At 42.0% G+C, this 18,870-nt stretch overlaps 1 protein-coding gene across 2 annotated transcripts in view; it reads left to right on the top strand.

Moving 5' to 3' along the window:
- Nucleotides 1-18,870, top strand: part of NTN4 (netrin 4) — a 247,094-nt gene that overhangs the window by 168,863 nt on the left and 59,361 nt on the right. For both annotated transcript variants that reach the window (XM_077265159.1, XM_077265160.1), the window contains 2 exons: nt 7,894-8,020; nt 14,030-14,218. In XM_077265159.1, coding sequence (XP_077121274.1) covers nt 7,894-8,020; nt 14,030-14,218 — 316 coding nt within the window. The remainder of the gene's footprint in view (nt 1-7,893; nt 8,021-14,029; nt 14,219-18,870) is intronic.

Raw genomic sequence — 18,870 nt, 5'->3', positions numbered from 1 at the left:
TATGAAATTTTGTGAGCTTTGTTTTTTCTTTCATGTCTTTTTCAAAGCATTGAAATGAATTAATTTTAAATATTTTGTTGTATACTTTTTGTGGTTTTGTTTGCCTTCTTCTGTATGAAGAATCACAGCACTTTTTAGGAGATAGTGTCAATGGTACAGAATGTATAAAGGATTCTCTTAGGATAAATAAGAGAATACTTTGGGGTTCCTAAGGGTATGTGTCCACGTTCAGGATTGCATCAGGATTTGGTCAGGATTTTTCATCAGTATTTGTAAGCCAAAACCAGGAGTGGGTGATAATACAGAAGTGGTGCATAAGTTTCTGTTATACTTTTCCTCTAATTGTTCCACTCCTGGTTTTGGCTTACAAATACTGATGAAAAATCCTGACAAAATCCTGATGCAATCCTGAACGTGGACACATACCCTTAGAGAGAATATGAAATGACAATCATTAGTGTAAACACTGCTGACTTCTCAGAAAAGAGACTTCTTAAAAGATGGATCTCCACCTCACGCAGACCCAATGAGCAAGCATTTCACGTTTTAGAAAGAAATGCCTGTCACGTCAAAATATTTAACATATTCTATAAACAACCCAACTACCTCCCCATTATTATAGTTGTATGTTGACCAAAGGGGTTTGTTGATTTTAGCCTTAAAATACTGTAAAAAAAAATTCAGAAATTGATTATTGTATAGTTGTTTTCCTATGTCATAAAACTTTTATTTCTCTATTGAAAAATATATGTTACGTGTTTTTATTATTTTACAGTATTGCATATTGCCATAATGTAAATGTTGGACACTGTCATCTTTATTTGATTAGGCACTGTGGGCAGAAAAGAGATTTATTACATCCAGTGCAAAAAAAAGAAAAAAAAAACAAATCTGCACAAAAATGTTACCTTCTCCAGTTTCATGCTGCTTTTGACACTTTAAAAAAAAAAAAAAAGAAAATATATTGGGCTTAGAACAAGCACAATCACAGTTCTCCAGATTTACTATAATTTATATCACAAATTGACATAAATTAAATTTAATGCTTAATCCATCTCATAACTGGCATAGATTTCAGATTGTGGGCATGGACTGCCCAAACTGCCCCAAATTTCTTATGTGTGGGAATCATACTCATGTGTGCTTTTATATTAAGACTGGCATGTGAAACCCCAATCATAAGTTCCCTAGCATCGCTGTCCTCTATACTGTAGATTTCATCCTGTAAGTAATGTAGTAGTGTAATCTTGAAATGTGACTAGATTGTCCTACTTCTAGGCTGAACATATATGGAAGACCATACTGACTCCTCAATATACCTCAGAGTCACAGACTTACAGCCAGGTGATAGCTTCCATGTTGTATGGTTGGCACAAGAAAAACACTATCACAATGGATTAGATTCAAAACTGCTCTCAGCAGCTTTCGTTTTCTAATTCCATGCAGAGCAATTTTACAACACATTCTAAAATAAATCGTCATTTTGTAAAAGTGGTTCTGCATGTCCCAATGTGCCATCTTCCTTATCATGGCTTCCACCTGTTGAATGGTGCATATTTCTGAACACAGTGAAAAAGTAAAACACGGCACTTCCAGTATGTTGGTGCACAAGCAGGATCCTATCCCATTAATAAGTATTTAAAGACTTAGCACTCGGATGTCATTCAAAACAAGATGATATTGTATTTGTGAAAATAATCCAGATAAAAGAAATGTTTCTCAATCCCCCATGACAGCACCACCAGAGAGAGGGGATTCGCCCTTCAGGGACAGGAAACCTATAGGATAAAAGGGCAGTACCTCTCTCCTGCATCAGTTTTGTTTCCTGTCCCTGACGGGGAACCTAGTAGGATCCGGTACCTTAGAAGAATCCGGAGCCGGCCAGTCAGGTTATGGCAGCGGGGAGGCCCCTGTCATGGCTGGTGTGGTGTCCTATACTGCCACTGTTGAGACCGATGGGTCTGCAGCGTGCACGGGGGGAAGCGCAGCCGCCACTCCGGATAGGAGGTAAGAGCTTCTTAGACCAGGTGCGCCAGGTGAAAACCATGCCAGAAGCGGGCACTTCCAGATTCAGGGCAGGCGCATGCGCGCGGTGTGCTTGGAGCACCAAGATGGCCGCCGCCCCAGATCTAATGCCTCCATTTCCGGGTCCCGGGCAGCGCGCGCATGCGCAGAATGGGCAAAGTGAAAAAAAAAATGGAAGAATCAGCGCTTCCCAGTTACGCAGCAATGGAGGAGGGGGCTGGTATTGGCGCCAGGTTTTTTAAACGAGATGGAAGCTCAGTTCATTGCTGCATGCCATCCAAACCATGGAGGACAGCGACCAGCAGCTCCAGCCGCCGCAGCAGCAGCGCCACCACCAGCGCAAGCTGGATGCGCAAAGGAAGAGGTCCTCTGCCGACACCTGCAATACTCAGTCCAGCAGCCATTCCACGCAGCATAGCAAATGCTCCAGTGTTGTAAACCAGCCGACACCTACGGATCTCATACAGGATCCTACACCTCCTCCAGAACCGGTACCTGTGGCTGCGCAAGATGGGTGAGTGATCTTCGTGGAAGTTCACTGGTATAATTGGGGTCCCCTCTTCTCCGTTTATTTTAGGCAAGGAAAAGAACGGGGAAAACTAAACACAGAACCTGCCCCCTGTGCGAGAAGGCCCTACCACAATCCTGGGATAAGAAGTTGTGTGACTCCTGTATAGGACAAGTCCTCTGTGAGGAAACCCCAAACTTCGCCTCTGAATTACAATCTGTAATAAAATCAGAGGTAGAGACAGTGTTTAAATCCCTTAAAGGGGGAGGGGTTAAGGAGAAAACACCTATACCTTATTCCCACTCCGATTCCTCTAGTTCTGACAGGGGAGACTCAGATAGACGGGATTCCTCCTCCTCTTCCTCCGATAATGAAAGCGGAGGTCGCCACTGCTTTCCTTTAGATGAAGTCGATGCACTTGTGAAGGCAGTAAGATCGATCATGGGGATGCTAGATCCTCGTGCTGACAAGACGGTTCAGGACATAATGTTTGGATGATTAGGTCAAAAAAAGCGTAGAGTCTTCCCTATTAATGAAAACATCCAAGCTTTAATTAAAAGGGAGTGGGAAAAGCCAGAGAGGGAAAACTCATCGGTACCCTCCCTTAAAAGGAAATATCCCTTCGAGGAAGAGGCTTCTACTTCATGGGATAAAGCCCCTAAACTTGATGTAGCAGTAGCTAAGGCCTCAAAATATTTGCATTGCCCTTTGAGGACATGGGAACTCTGAAGGATACCCTCGACAAAAGAGTGGATACCTTTCTTAAAGGGGCCTGGGAATCGGCAGGACTTCTAGATCCCTAATGATTTGGGTTGATAATTTAGAAAAACAACTAAGGGATGGTGTTTCCAGAAATAAAGTGATAGAATCTATTCCCATGATTAGAGGGGCGGCAGCTTTTCTGGCAGATTCATCTGCTGACTCGATTAAACTCACTTCTAAATCAGCAGCCCTATCAAATGCAGCTCGTAGGACATTATGGCTAAAAAGTTGGCCGGGCAACCTACAAACCAAACAAAACCTTTGTTCAATCCCATGCGAAGGAAAATTTTTGTTTGGGGAGACCCTGGATGATATTTTGCAAAAGGCAGGAGACAAGAAAAAAGGGTTCCCTAACCTGGCCACACCATTTGTTAAGCGGCCCTTTCGGAATAGGAAGTTTTTCCGGAGACGCCCCCCCAAGGTAGCAGAACTGATGGGATGATGGGAAAAGGAGAGATAGGGGGTTCCTTTTCAGTAATTCCTCAAGAGATAAAAAGACCCCTAAGTGACACCTCCCCCAGGGTGGGAGGGAGATTATCTCAATTCCTCCCGGCATGGGAAAAAAAATCTCAACCAGTGTCTGGATATTGAATTTGATAAAATTGGGACTTCAAATAGACTTTTCTTCCCTTTCTCCCCAAAATTATGTGGTCACTCCTCTAAAATCCTCACTTCAACAACAACATGCGTTAGAACAGGAGATTATAAAGCTCAAACAAAGCTGTCATCCAGGAAGTCCCCCCATTGGAAAAAGGAACAGGCTTTTATTTTCCATTATTCCTAGTTCCAAAACCGGACGGGTCCTTCCGCACAATAATAAACTTGCGGAAGCTAAACAGTTATGTGAAGAACCAGAGTTTCAAAATGGAATCAATAAAATCAATGATCAAAAACCTGTTTCCGGACTGTTTCATGATAGTGTTGGATCTCAGCGACACGTATTATCACGTCCCCATCCACAAGAACTCCCAGAAATACCTCAGACTAGCAGTAGTCATGAGAGGGGGGAAGTAAGGGAATATCAATACAAAGCCCTTCCCTTTGGCATATCAGTGGCACCCCGCATATTTACCAAATTGATAGCGGAAATGATGGCCAATCTAAGGGAAAAAGACATTTTGATAGTTCCATACTTGGACGACTTTCTGATTGTAAGCAATTCAGCCCAACACTGCCGACAACAATGCGACAGAGTGATAGAAACTCTAACAAAGTTAGGGTGGCTTCTAAATCTTCAGAAATCAAAACTAGAACCGACCAGAGTTCAAGAGTTTTTGGGTCTAACCTTGGACTCCATAACACAGGAATGTCGTCTTCCAGACCAGAAAAAAACAAAAAATATTAAATCTTGTCTCAAAAGCTTGCTCAAACCCTCATATGACCTTAAGAAGGGCAATGTCATTGCTGGGGTCCCTTTCTGCCTGCCTCCCAGCAGTCCAGTGGGCACAATTCCACACGAGAGACCTCCAGTGGAACTTTCTTATGAGTCAGATTACACTAAGGCGACGTCTAGAAGACCACATGACTCTAAATTCAGCCACTATTCATTCCCTAGCTTGGTGGTTAGATCCCAACAACCTATCAAAAGGGGTCCCTTGGGTCCCTTCTCTATTATCCTTCCTTCACAGCCTACAGGGGCATCATGTCCGGGTATTTTCGGACAATCAGGTAGTGGTAGCCTACCTGAATCACCAAGGGGGGACCAGGTCTCAAGTCCTCATGAAGGCCGCTTCTGAAATCTTAAGTTTAGCAGAGAACAACTTCGTATCCCTCTCTGCGCTACATATAAAAGGAGTAGAGAATCAGAAAGCAGACTTCCTAAGCTGTACCCATTTAAAACAGGGGGAATGGACACTAAATCAAAGCATCTAAATCAAATCACAAAACTTTGGGGGGTCCCTGTAATAGACCTTTTTGCCAATGTAGAAAACAGAAAAGTAAAAGAGTTTTGTTCTCTAGACCCCGGGGGGCCCTCGAGCGCTGGATGCATTCACGATTAACTGGACTCAGGGTCTCGCATATACCTTTCCCCCTCCTATACTCATCCCGGAAGTTCTGCGGAAAATCAGACAGTACAGGGCGAGGCTCATTCTAATAGCCCTCTTCTGGCCCAAAAGGACCTGGTTCTCCTGGCTGAGGATGCTATCGGTCACCGATCCCTGAGTTCTTCCGGACCTTCTATCACAGGGACCGGTGCTCCACCCCCAGTCAGAGAGTCTCCACTTGACAGCGTGGAATTTGAGAGGTCACTACTAAAGGGAAGGGGCTTTTCGGATAAATTAATTTCCACACTATTGAAAAGTAGGAAAACGGTAACCACTAAAATCTACGGCAAAACTTGGAAAAAATTTTTGTCCACCTCCGGGGTAGAATTACAAGATGGGGTCCCAGTTGCTAAGGTGTTAGAATTTCTACAAAAAGGTTTAGATCTAGGCCTCTCAGTAAGCACCTTAAAAGTGCAAATAGCGGCTTTAGGGGCATTGTACTGTGAGAATATACCTGCTAATCCATGGGTAACGCGCTTCATTAAAGCTGCTATTAGATCTAAACCCATAAACATAAAAAGACTACCAACTTGGGACTTAAACCTAGTCTTGTCAGCTCTAAGAGAACCCCCGTTTGAACCTATAGATTCAATACCTCTTAAAATTTTGTCACTTAAAACGGCCCTTCTCACAGCCTTAACATCTGCCCGTAGAATAAGTGATCTCCAGGCCCTATCTGCAAGGCCTCCCTTTACACAAATCCTGGATGAAAGGGTTATCCTAAGAACAGACCCTGCCTATCTACCCAAGGTCGCATCCAAATTTCACAGGTCCCAGGAGATAATCCTTCCTTCTGCCCAGACCCTAAAAATAGGAAAGAGGAAAAATTCCACACATTAGATGTGAGAAGGTGTCTAGCTCAATACTTAGAATCCACCTAGTGGCATAGGAAGGAAGGGTCTCTCTTTATCTGCTTCCAGGGACCCAGAAAAGGACTCAAAGCTTCCAAGGGCACTATAGCACGCTGGGTAACAGATGCGATAGCCTTGGCGTACTCGTCCACTGGAAACACAGTTCCCAAGGGGCTGAAAGCGCACTCTACAAGGGCTATGGCGACCTCCTGGGCCGAAAGGTCGGAGGTATCAATAGACCAAATCTGTAAGGCGGCCACCTGGTCATCATCTTCAACCTTTTTTAGACACTACTGCTTAGACCTAGCCTCTTCATCTGACTTAACCTTCGGAAGGCTGTGGTCCCTCCCTAAGCAATAATCTCTGCAATTCTCTCTGGTGGTGCTGTCATGGGGGACTGAGAAAAGCATAGTTACTTACCGATAACGGTATTTCTCAGAGCCCATGACAGCACCCGCCTATTCCCCCCTCATCACATGTGTGGTGAGCACTTTATTTAAATGAAGTGTGTTTTGTTAAATATAGACATGGTGTACACCTGTTAAGCAATATGTTAAAAGTGTATATTTTTTATTGCCACTAACTTGGAGGACCTCCGATGCTCTGTAAACCAAACTAATGCAGGAGAGAGGTACTGCTCTTTTATCCTATAGGTTTCCTGTCCCTGAAGGGCGGATCCCCTCACTCTGGTGGTGCTGTCATGGGCTCTGAGAAATACCGTTATCGGTAAGTAACTATGCTTTTCGGTCTGTAAATCGACCTTCATCAGTCTAGAATTAGATTCTAGAATGACCGAATGTGCAGTGCTGAGAGCAGTGCTGAGAGCGCTTCTCCTGTTTAGCGGTGGGTAATAATAATAATCTTTACATAGTGCTAACATATTCCGCAGCACTTTACAGTTTGCACACATTATCATCGCTGGCCGGAGGAAACCGGAGTACCCGGAGGAAACCCACGCAAACACGGGGAGAACATACAAACTCCTTGCAGATGTTGTCCTTGGTGGGATTTGAACCCAGGACTCTAGCACTGCAAGGCTGCAGTGCTATCCTCTGAGCCTCTGTGCTGCCCGGGTACCGCACTGCTCTCAGCACTGCACAGGCGGTCATTCTAGAATCTAATTGGAGACTGATGAAGGTCGAGTTACAGACCGAAACGTTTCTTTTATCTGGATTATTTTCACAAAATATCATCTTGTTTTGAATCACATCCGAGTGCCAAGTCTTTAAATGCTTATTTCTGAACAAAGCCTGATTTCACCTCTACTGTGCCACAAATCTGGTGTAATACATTAATACTAGTGATGAGCGAATATACTCGTTACTCGAGATTTCCCGAGCACTCTCAGGTGTCCTCCGAGTATTTTTTTTAGTGCTCGGAGATTTAGTTTTCATCACTGCAGCTGAATGATTTACATCTGTTAGCCAGCACAAGTACATGTGGGGATTCCCTAGCAACCAGGCAACCCCCACATGTACTCAGCCTGGCTAATTGCTGTAAATCATTCAGCCGCGGCGATGAAAACTAAATCTCCGAGCACTAAAAAATACTCGGAGGACCCCCCGAGCATGCTCGGGAAATCTCGAGTAACAAGTATTTTCGCTCATCACTAATTAATACATCTCTCCCAATGTATATATTTCATTCTACACTTTTCTTGTTCTTTAAATCAGAATTAGACTGATGTGTTTTCACTCTCCAGGTTCACGGTCAATGTATTTGTAAGCACAATACAGCAGGACCTCACTGTGAACAGTGTGCTCCCCTTTATAATGACCGGGCATGGAAAGCTGCAAATGGTAAAACTGGGGAACCTAACATGTGCGAAAGTAAGTAAAAATGGCCAGTTTCTGACTTTAAATATGGTATATGTCGTATCACAAAATTATATGTGTTTTCTACTGTTTTCTTCAGAACACTACTTAGTATTTTTTGTCTCTGTGAAAGTGTGAATAATGGAAACTGCTGTTTAAAAATGATAACATCTGTATGGACTTTTGTATGACATATGACGTACATTTATGTCATATGTCATGTCCCTGGCTTTGATGTGGGCTCACATACCGATCCCTCATCTTTCACAGCAGATGATGGCTGATTTAATCAGCTATGATGTGCCTTTAACACCCGCAGCTGTTAACCTGTTAAATGCCTCTGTCAATCTCTGATAGAGGCATTTAACATGCTGCCGGGGACGCATCATTTCATGTGCCCAACAGCGCACCTGTGACGTGATCGTGGGTGCTGATTTTTTTACCTTACTAGTTTGAGATGTGCTGAAGACCTCCGTACTTGACATGGCGATTCTCCTGTAGCTGGTGTCCATAGGAGATTGTGATGCACTGTTATGTATAGAACAAGCAGTTTCTTTTTTTCCAAAATGTTTTCACCAGTTAAAGGGAACCTGTCACCAGGTTTGACCGATACGAGTTACGGCCACCGCCTTTCAGGGCTTATCTACAGCGGCATTGCAAGAAGGACCTGCGACATCCATCGGCCTGGACCGCTACTTGGTGAGTATAATAAAGGTTGTTTTTTTTCTTTTTTTCAGGTTGGGGCTTATATACAGCATTTTAGAATGCTGTAGACAAGCCCTGAAAGGCGGTGGCCGTAACTCGTATCGGCCAAACCTGGTGACAGGTTCCCTTTACATAAAAAAAATCTATACATGTTTGGTATCTGTGTAATCATACTAACCCAGAGAATCTTATTGACATGTCCGTTTTACCGTATAGTAAACATGGTAAAAAACAAATTGTGAATTTGCCCTTTTTTTTGCAGCTTCATTGCACTTGCAATTTTTATCCTGCTTTCGAGGACATCACATGAGAAAATGAATGTCATTCATTTAAAAAAACAAACAAAAAACAAGCCTTCATACCGCTATGCAGGAGGAATTTTTTTTTCATGGCTCAAGGGGTCCATTCGATGCGCAATTCCCCATATCCCGAAAAATGAAAACAATATGGGTCTCGGAAAATGGCCACAAGTGGAAATTTATTTATTTTTTACATTTCCGATTTTTTTTTTTCACCACTTAAATTAAAAAAAAAAAAAACAGTATACATATTTAGTAACTGAGTACTCGTACTGACCTGGAGAACCATATAGTTAACATGGTAAATAAAGAAAGCAAAAAACAGTTATGGTATTGCACTTTTTTTTTGCACTTGGAATTTTTTCCCTATTTTTTCATCCCGCCAAAAAAACAGCCGTCACACAGTTATGTGGCCAAAGACTAAAAAAGTTATGGCTCTTTGAAGAAGGGGAGGAAATAACCAAACTTCAAAACACTATGTCATGAAAGGGTTAAAATGAGGTTAATACTATATCAGATGAAAATACATGGCAAATTACACTGTCATTTTTTTTTTTTTTTTTATGAATTCTTTATTTAAAGTATTTTTTAACAAACAAGGAAAACAAAAGAACATGACATCTTTTTTGTGACGTAAAATAAAGGTTACCATTTGCATAACAAGTTGTTATTTTCAGAGAGTCACAAAGACATCTAACTATAATTGCAAGTGGGGGGTAAAAGGAGTGGAGGCGAAAACTTAGGAAGAATTGGGGGATGGGAACAAGGGAAAGAAGGGTAGATAAAGGGTTCCGAGGTGTCCCGCTCAGAGTGATGGTGTTGATTAAATAGTAAGTTCAGTCTTTCAAATGTGGGTATAAACATTCGATGTCATTATTTATTTAATTAAAGCTAAGCCAAAATGCAGAAAGTGTGTGAAAACTTATAGGCAATATGTCAGCAGTTTTTTGCTGTAAACTGAAAACCGCAGGAGTTAAAGGCTGAAGTGTTGCTTGCCAGAGTGTGGGCTGTTGTTTACTAACTGTGAAGGATTTATCACTAAAGGTACCGTCACATTAAGCAACGCTGCAGCGATATCGACAACGATGCCGATCGCTGCAGCGTCGCTGTGTGGTCGCTGGAGAGCTGTCACACAGACAGCTCTCCAGCGACCAACGATGCCGAAGTCCCCGGGTAACCAGGGTAAACATCGGGTTACTAAGCGCAGGGCCGCGCTTAGTAACCCGATGTTTACCCTGGTTACCAGTGTAAATGTAAAAAAAACCAAACACTACATACTTACATTGCCGTGTCTGTCGCGTCCCTCGCCTTCAGCTTCCCTGCACTGTGTAAGCGCCGGCCCTAAGCACAGCGGTGACGTCACCGCTGTGCTCTGCTTTACGGCCGGCACTCACACAGTCAGTGCAGGAAGCTCTGAGCAGCAGCGCGGACGCCGGGGGACGTGACAGACATCAGAGGGTGAGTATGTAGTGTTTTTTTTTTTACTTTTACAATGGTAACCAGGGTAAATATCGGGTTACTAAGCGCGGCCCTGCGCTTAGTAACCCGATATTTACCCTGGTTACCATTGTAAAACATTGCTGGCATCGTTACTTTTGCTGTCAAACACGACGATACACGCCGATCTGACGACCAAATAAAGTTCTGGACTTTCAGCAACGACCAGCGATATCACAGCGGGATCCAGATCGCTGCTGTGTGTCAAACACAACGATATCACTATCCAGGACGCTGCAACGTCACGGATCGTTGTCGTTCTCGTTGCAAAGTCGTTTAGTGTGAAGGTACCTTAAGGCCTCTTTCACATTTCCGTCGGTACGGGGCCGTCGCAATCCGTCGGCCCGACGGACGTTGTGCAAAATAGTGCACAACGTGGGCATTGGATGCAGTTTTCAGATGCACCCGCTGCTCATTATGAGTTCCGGGGAGGAGGGGGCGGAGTTTCGGCCGCGCATGTGCGGTCGAAAATGGCGGACGCGTCGCACAAAAAAACGTTAAATTGAACGTTTTTTGTGACAACGGTCTGCCAATTACCGACGCATCCAGTGCATGACGTATGGAACGTGTCCATATGTCGCGATGCGTCGGTAATACAAATCTATGTGCAAAAACACATCCTGCGGGCAATTTTGCAGGATGCGTTTTTTGCACAGAACGACGCATTGCGATGTCTTTATAAAGACGGAAGTGTGAAAGTAGCCTAAGAGATTAACATTGCCAAACTAGTCTTGCAACTAAGCACCTCACTGTCTATGGACTTAGTGCATGGAGAGTCTGGTGTTGGCGGTCTACCTTTCTCAGCTCTGCTTCATTCTAAATCTAAAAGCTCAGATTGTGTCAGAATGGCTGCACTCAGTAGTCTAAGTAATGCATCTTTGGATTCAGCTACTCTTTGCCTACATCTTGCTGCTCTCAGATGAGGTAGCAAAGACCTGCTGACAGATTGCCTTTAAGTGGGTAAATATCAGCTAGGTGCTGCTAATCAAAAGAACTCTATTAATTTTTCATCAGCAACTGTGACCACCTCTATAAAGCAGAAGTTTTGGCAGATTGTTGGTGTGGATTGCTGTATTCAAGCCTATTAATACAATGTTAAGGAGGAAAGACATAAGCAGTGATCCTAGAGAATCTTCTAGAGAAGCATTTGTTGCTGTTTATCAATTTGCAAAGGGTTTTAAAGGCAACCTGCCAACAGGATTGTGCACAGTAACCTACAGACAGTGTCAGGTCGGCACTGTTATGCTGAGTAAAATGATACTTTGGTGTGATGAAGTCAGTCTTGTGGTTGTTTTGTAATCTTTATTTTCAGTTTTCAGTTAAAGAGATTCTCGTGCTCTGGGGCAGCCTGTGGGGGGTCTTCGTGTGGTGCTCTGATTAGGTATTCATCTGTATGGCTGATGACAGGTCATTGATACTCTGTGACTTGTGCCCTATTTTACAAACTGATTATTATATTTATTGTAAAAAAAAAAAATCACCTTCTGCAGACAGGCGCCTGCGCTGCACCATGATCGCATGATCACATGTATAATGTGCATTAAATTGTTTTACTTAGTCATATACATTGATTCTGAAGAAAAAAATCTTTCTCAAAATGCGCCAGCCACACCTGCACAGTAGCATCTATTGGCAGTGCCATCTTGCTGGAATTTTTTTTTTCCTCTAGCAGATAAGATCACCGATAGATGCTACTGCGCTGGCGCCAGAAAGATTTTATTTTTTTCAGAATCCATGTATATGACTAAATAAAATAATTTAATGCACAATATACATGCGATCATGCTGCAGCGCAGGCACCGCCGGCCTGTTGAAGGTAATTTTTTTTTTCAATACACATAATCAGTATGTAAAATAGGGGTCTGGTCAGTGAGGGATCAGTGACCTGTCATAAGCCATCAGTATGAATACCTAAGCAGAGCATGACATAAAGGCCTCCCTGAAGCATGAGAATCTCATTAACTCAGAACTAAAAATAACGATTAAACAACTACAAGACGGATTTCATCACCAGGTATCATTTTAATCATTATAACGGCACCGACCTAACACTGTCCGTACGCTACTGTGCACAGGTCATCACCCTTACTCATGTCCTATGAGTAAGGGTGTCTGTGCACACCAGAAACGCGTCAGGCTTCTGGGTCTTTTTAAATTGCTCCAATAAAGAATAGTTTTATTACCAGATTGGATTGGGCCAATGGAATCTCTTTTCTTCTTGTCATCATAAATATTAGTATAATAAACCGTCTGTTAGTGCTATAGACTAAAAGGAATGCTGACATCATTCTTTTTAGTTTTCGCTTTTCTTCATTCTTTTTAGTATGTCCCCACAAATACTATTAAGCCCAGATTGAGAAGGCAATCATTCTCGGTTGTCTTGTTTTTTGGGGATTTACTTTTTAGAACTTTTTACCTTCATTATATTTCTATTCTTTATTCAATAACTTAACTATGTAAAAAATGAATGAGTGAACGGACCATAAAACCGAAAAAAAGGAAAAAACCCGAAGCTCATCCATGGATAACGGACCGTTGTTTCTTCTTTCGTTTTTTTTATGGTTTTATGTAGTTTAATAAAGATACATTTTTTAACACAATTTGGCCTTGTGTGAAGGGTTGTTTTTTTGGTTTTGAACACCTCAATATCGATAGGTTGAGTTGACAGTCTAATGTGGATGGGGATGCTGGCTGATTCACATCTTCAACAATGATCAATCGAGTGGGTCTGATTTCAGACTACCGATCAAATTGTTCAGCTGGAGATAAGTTTCTCATGGGGAATACGAGTGCTTGGTGAAATGAGCGCTCCTGTGTATGGGAGAGGTGGCCGAATGCTCGGCCAAAGCATAGTCAGTCATCTAATGTGCATGGCTTTAGACTCCCTTCTGTTGGTCCTTTGTATAATCTTAGGCAAGTCCTATTAATGAGCTTGTATATGCACATTGTGATATCTGAGACTATCTCCACAACAAGCAAAACCCAGTGAAAGGTGATGTGTTCTTTTTTCAAGTTATTTGACTTTGGCAGCTTATTAAATGAGTATGAAAACCAGTAGTAATACAAGATACAATGAAAACAGTAAGATCAATTGCTAAATGTTAGTAAAATTGCTAAAAGTGACAAAAAGCACACAAAAGGGGCATCATGTGGGCAATAAACGTTGTAGATAGTGTGGTATTGCTCACCTGGCTGCATTGTGTCAGGCACAACTCCTGTGCAGATATAGATACCAGCTGCTGCATCTCCGTATGCAGGAATAAAACTAGCAGTAAATACAATAGTAGCAATGGATATAAGGATAAATCTGCTGTGCTGCTGGTCAAGAAGATATCCAATGGAGATGATGATGATAAACACAGGGTAGTTTTATTATTCTATTAGTTTCAGAGTTGAAGAAACTCCATCATCAGATATGTTTTAACCATTTCTGTATCCTGCTTTCTCTTGATTAGTCAAACTATTACTAGCACATCTGGGTACCCGGTCCCTTATTAACTATCCTCTTCTTTGTCATTGATAGAGTGTAAATGTAACGATCATGCTGACAGTTGTCGTTTTGACATGGATGTGTGGCTGGCATCAGGCAACCGAAGTGGTGGGGCATGTAATAACTGTCAGCACAACACAGAAGGAATACATTGTGAGAAGTGTGCGCCAGGATTCTTCCGAGATTTAAAGATCCCATTCTCAGCACCAGATGCCTGCAAAGGTACTGCAAGTAGTATCTTATCATATGCATGATTCCCACTGTTATCAATAGGTTTAACAGCTCAACAAATCCTTTGTGCTGTCCAGCTCATACCTGTATGGTTTCTATTGTGGATGTGCTTCTGTTCAGTTCTCATTTGTAAAAGAAAAAAATTGCATCAAGCTGAAACTGCAGCGACATAATGTTTCATAGCAAATTTTCAGTGGCAATATACAGTAACAGTGAATAAGTATAAGGGCTCGCTCACACGACCGTACACATCGGGCGAGTGCTATCCAATGTTTTATCGAATAGCACTCGGACCACTATTATTCTATGGTGCAGTGCTGATCAGCTTTTTTTTCTCATGCAGCTTTTCTTTTTACTCATGCTGATTCAGCATGAGAGAACAATCTCAGCATACTTCAAGTTCCTGCGCAAATTGGATCGCATTCACCCATTCTAGTTTAAGATGACACCTGAGTGCAGTCTGATTTCCACAGACTCACACAATGGAGAAAATGGAGAAATCATGATCTCCTTCTTCTCTTCACCTGGGCTACGATTCTCACATGCGGGCAGCACGGTGGCTTAGTGGTTAGCACTGCAGCCTTGCAGCGCTGGAGTCCTGGGTTCAAATCCCACCAAGGACAACATCTGCAAGGAGTTTGTATGTTCTCCCCGTGTTTGCGTGGTTTCCTCCAGGTACTCCGGTTTCCTCCCACATTCCAAAGACCTACTGATAGGGAATTTAGATTGTGAGCCCCATCGGGAATAGTAATGATAATGTGTGCAAACTGTAAAGCGCTGTGGAATATGTTATAAAAATAAAGATTATTATTATTAGTTAGATCACACTAAGGTGAGACTCGGCTCAGACTCTGACAGAGTTTGATCTGCATGTCATTTACATAATAGATCCGGTTTACTCGCATGAGAGAATCTACACTCCTGTGAGCCATCCTAATTGAAAGATGTGTGCCCCATTTTCTTTTGAAACCACTTCTGATTGTACATTTTTTCTGTAATTTTTTTGTACATGATTATGCCCATCTGTCACGCACAGTGTAGGAAAGACTAAGTGCAACACGAAGGGATAAGGAAAAGAGAACCAGGCAGATCTAACGTTACCCTGTCTGCCCTAAATGTCCCTATATTACCCCACCTATCGCCGAGCAGTGACCTAATCCCTGCCTGACCTTCGCAATAAGCCCTGCTTAGGGAAGGACGGGGTATGCACTAGTCAATCCCCACTACTACAGACAGCTAGGATAGACAAACAAGGGGAACACTTATCTTGTGTAGACTCAGAGATGTAACAGACGTCCTCCAAACAAAAAAGAGGAAGATAGCTGACTGCTATAGCGCCAAGCTTCAACAGGGGGAAATAGAAGTGTCACTTGCGATTTCCAGAAGGAGGCTGGGAGTCTATAAACACCCAGGTCCAGGTGTGTCAATTAGAGCTGGAGAAAGTTTGCCACTGGATCAAAGAGTCAGAAGGGTTAAGAAGGTGTCTGCAAAGCCAATCGCAGAGAACTTCTGCTGCTAGATGCAGTGTGACTTTCTGCAGCTTCTGACATACCCGTGACACCATCTTGCCTTAGCTGTTACTTTGTTCAGAGATAAGACTTAGAGCAAGTAAATGGACAAAGGAAATTTCTTTCCATCTGGAGATTATTAATTGACTGTGCGCATTCTCTGTGATGGTGAAAAAAGAAAATAAGTCATCTAGTCTGTTCGCTTGAAAAATAGAGCAAGTAAACATTGGCAAGGGTTAGTACATATATAAAATACTGGCTTGTTCTTGTAGGCTACCTCACATGTTGTGCAGTGTGCAGGTGTCTGGCACACCTGCCTGTAGAAAGGTGGAAGAAAATGTTACTAGCATGAATAGTCAGGTGTTGGAGCCAAGTTAAACAGAGACAGAATACAGACATGTTGGAAAGATTGCACAAGTTTTAAATAGCTCAGACCTTTCATATAATGCATACATTGTAACTTTCCTAAGCTGGAAGTAATACTTGGACTGAATTACCTAGTGCAAAGTTAACAACTAAAGTGAAATCATATTATTAGAGGGCTCATGTCGAAATGATTTATCTTTAATCTGTTCACAATTAAATGGGTTTTCCTATCTTGTATATTTATCATAGAATCATAGAATGTTAGCGTTGGAAGGAACCTCCAGATTCATTGTGTCCAACCTCCTGTTCAATGCAGGATTCACTAAACCATCTCAGACAGATGTCTGTCCAGCCTCTGTTTGAAGACTTCAATTGAAGGAGAACTCCACACCTCTGGTGCCAGCCTGTTCCACTCATTGATCACCTTCACTGTCAAAAAGTTTTTTTTCTAATAACTAATCTGTATCTTCCTTTCAGTTTCTTTTCATTTCTTCTCCCGTTTCCATGTGCAAAGGAGAATAATGATGATCCCTCTACACTGTGACATCCCTTCAGATATTTGTAGACAGCTATTAAGTCTGCTCTTAGCCTTTTTGGCAAGCTAAACATACCCAGATCCTTTAACCTTTCCTCGTAGAACATGCTTTGCAGTCCGCTTACCATCGTGGTAGCTCCTTTCTGAACTTGCTTCAGTTTTTCAATGTCTTTATTAAAATGTTGTTCCCAGACCTGGAGACAGTATTCCAGATGAGACCTGACCAAGGAGGAGTAGAGGGGGATAATTACTTCATGTGATCTAGACTCTATGCTTCTCTTACTACATCCTAGAACTGTTTGCCTTTTTTTCTGCTGCATCACACTATTGACTCATGTGCAGTCTGTAATCTATTAGTATACCCAAGTCTTTTTCACACATGCTGTTGCTTAGTTCTTTTTCTCCCATTATTTTGTATTATTATCTCAGTAGTTACATACATGGAACTTGTCATCTAATCCATGTTTCCCAAACTGCAGGCAGAGTCTGGTTGCATGATCGCAGCCAGTTATGTTTCTCTGAATCAGTTTGGCATTTCAGAATAAATATAGTTTGAAGATCATAGCTGGGAACAAAACTAGTCTGGCTTTGGGTTTCAGAAAAAAACGTATCTGGGGGCAATAATGCGGACAGGCCCTGACTCATGCTTCTTGCCATTTGGACTTCATGAATTGGGTAACTGGTTCCTTTTAAATCATATCCACAGGAAATGCCACAAGTTTGTAGTAGATGTGTTTATCCCACCAATGCAGTGCTGATCCCTGATACGGCACCATTGTTGATGGAGATGTGGTTGGATTTTCCATTCATGTGTTTGTGAATTCAGACCTCCTTTCCACTAAAAGAAGCATGCAACAAGGCCTGGTTCTTGAAAATATGGATTGTGGGATCTGCATCCATTATTGATTTATAACATGGATAGGTCATAAATGGACAAAAACAGAATACACCTTTAACCCCTTTACCCCAAGGGTGGTTTGCATTTTAATGACCAGACCAATTTTTACAATTCTTACCACTGTCTCTTTATAAGGTAATAACTCTGGAACACTTCAACAGATCTTGGCAATTCTGAGACTGTTTTGTCGTGACACATTGTACTTCACGTTAGTGGTAAAATTTCTTCGATATATATCTTGCGTTTATTTGTGTAAAAAAACGGAAATTTGGTGAAAATTTGGGAAATTTTGCAATTTTCAAACTTTGAATTCTTATGCCCTTCAAACAGAGAAATATGTCACACAAAATTTTTAATAAATAACATTTCCCACATGTCTACAGCAGCACAATTTTAGAAGCAACATAATTTTTTGTTAGGAAGTTATAAGGGTTAAAAATTAAACAGCGATTTCTCATTTTTACAACAGCATTTTTAGGGACCACCTCACATTTGAAGTCACTTTGAGGGGTCTATATGATAGAAAATACCCAAAAGTGACACAATTCTAAAAACTGCACCCCTCAAGGTGCTCAAAACCACATTCAAGATGTTTATTAACCCTTCAGGTGCTTCACAGGAATTTTTGAAATATTTAAAAAAAAAAATGAACATTTTAACTTTTATTCACCAAAAATTTAATTTGGACCAAAATTTTTTTATTTTACCAAGGGTAACAGGAGAAATTGGACTGCAAATGTTGTTGGGCAATTTGTTCTGAGTACGCTGATACTCAATATGTGCAGGTAAACCACTGTTTGGGCGCATGGCAGAGCTCGGAAGGGAAGGAGCGCCGTTTGACTCTTCAATGCAAAATTGGCTGGAATTGAAATCAGGCGCCATGTCGCGTTTGGAGAGCCCCTGATGTACCTAAACAGTGGAAACCCCCCACAAGTGACACCATTTTAGAAACTAGACCCCCTAAGGAACTTATCTAGATGTGTGGTGAGCACATTGAATCCCCAAGTGCTTCACAGAAGTTTGTAATGTAGAGCCGTAAAAATAAAAAATCATATTTTTTTCACAAAAATGATCTTTTCGCACCCATTTTTTTATTTTCCCAGGGGTAACAGGAGAAATTGGACCTCAAAAGTTGTTGTGCAATTTGTCCTGAGTACGCTAATACCCCATATGTGGGGGTAAATCACTGTTTGGGCAAATGACAGAGCTCGGAAGGGAAGGAGCACCGTTTGACTTTTTCAATGCAAAATTGGCTGGAATTAAGATTGGATGCCATGTCGCGTTTGGAGAGCCCCTAATGTGCCTAAACAGTCGAAACCCTCCACAAGTGACACCA

The sequence above is a fragment of the Ranitomeya variabilis genome, chromosome 5, assembly GCF_051348905.1.
Source record: "Ranitomeya variabilis isolate aRanVar5 chromosome 5, aRanVar5.hap1, whole genome shotgun sequence".
In the NCBI taxonomy this organism is placed as follows: Eukaryota; Metazoa; Chordata; class Amphibia; order Anura; family Dendrobatidae; genus Ranitomeya; species Ranitomeya variabilis.
Note: the sequence above shows the minus strand (reverse complement) of the source record. Positions and strands in the feature narration are given on the sequence as shown.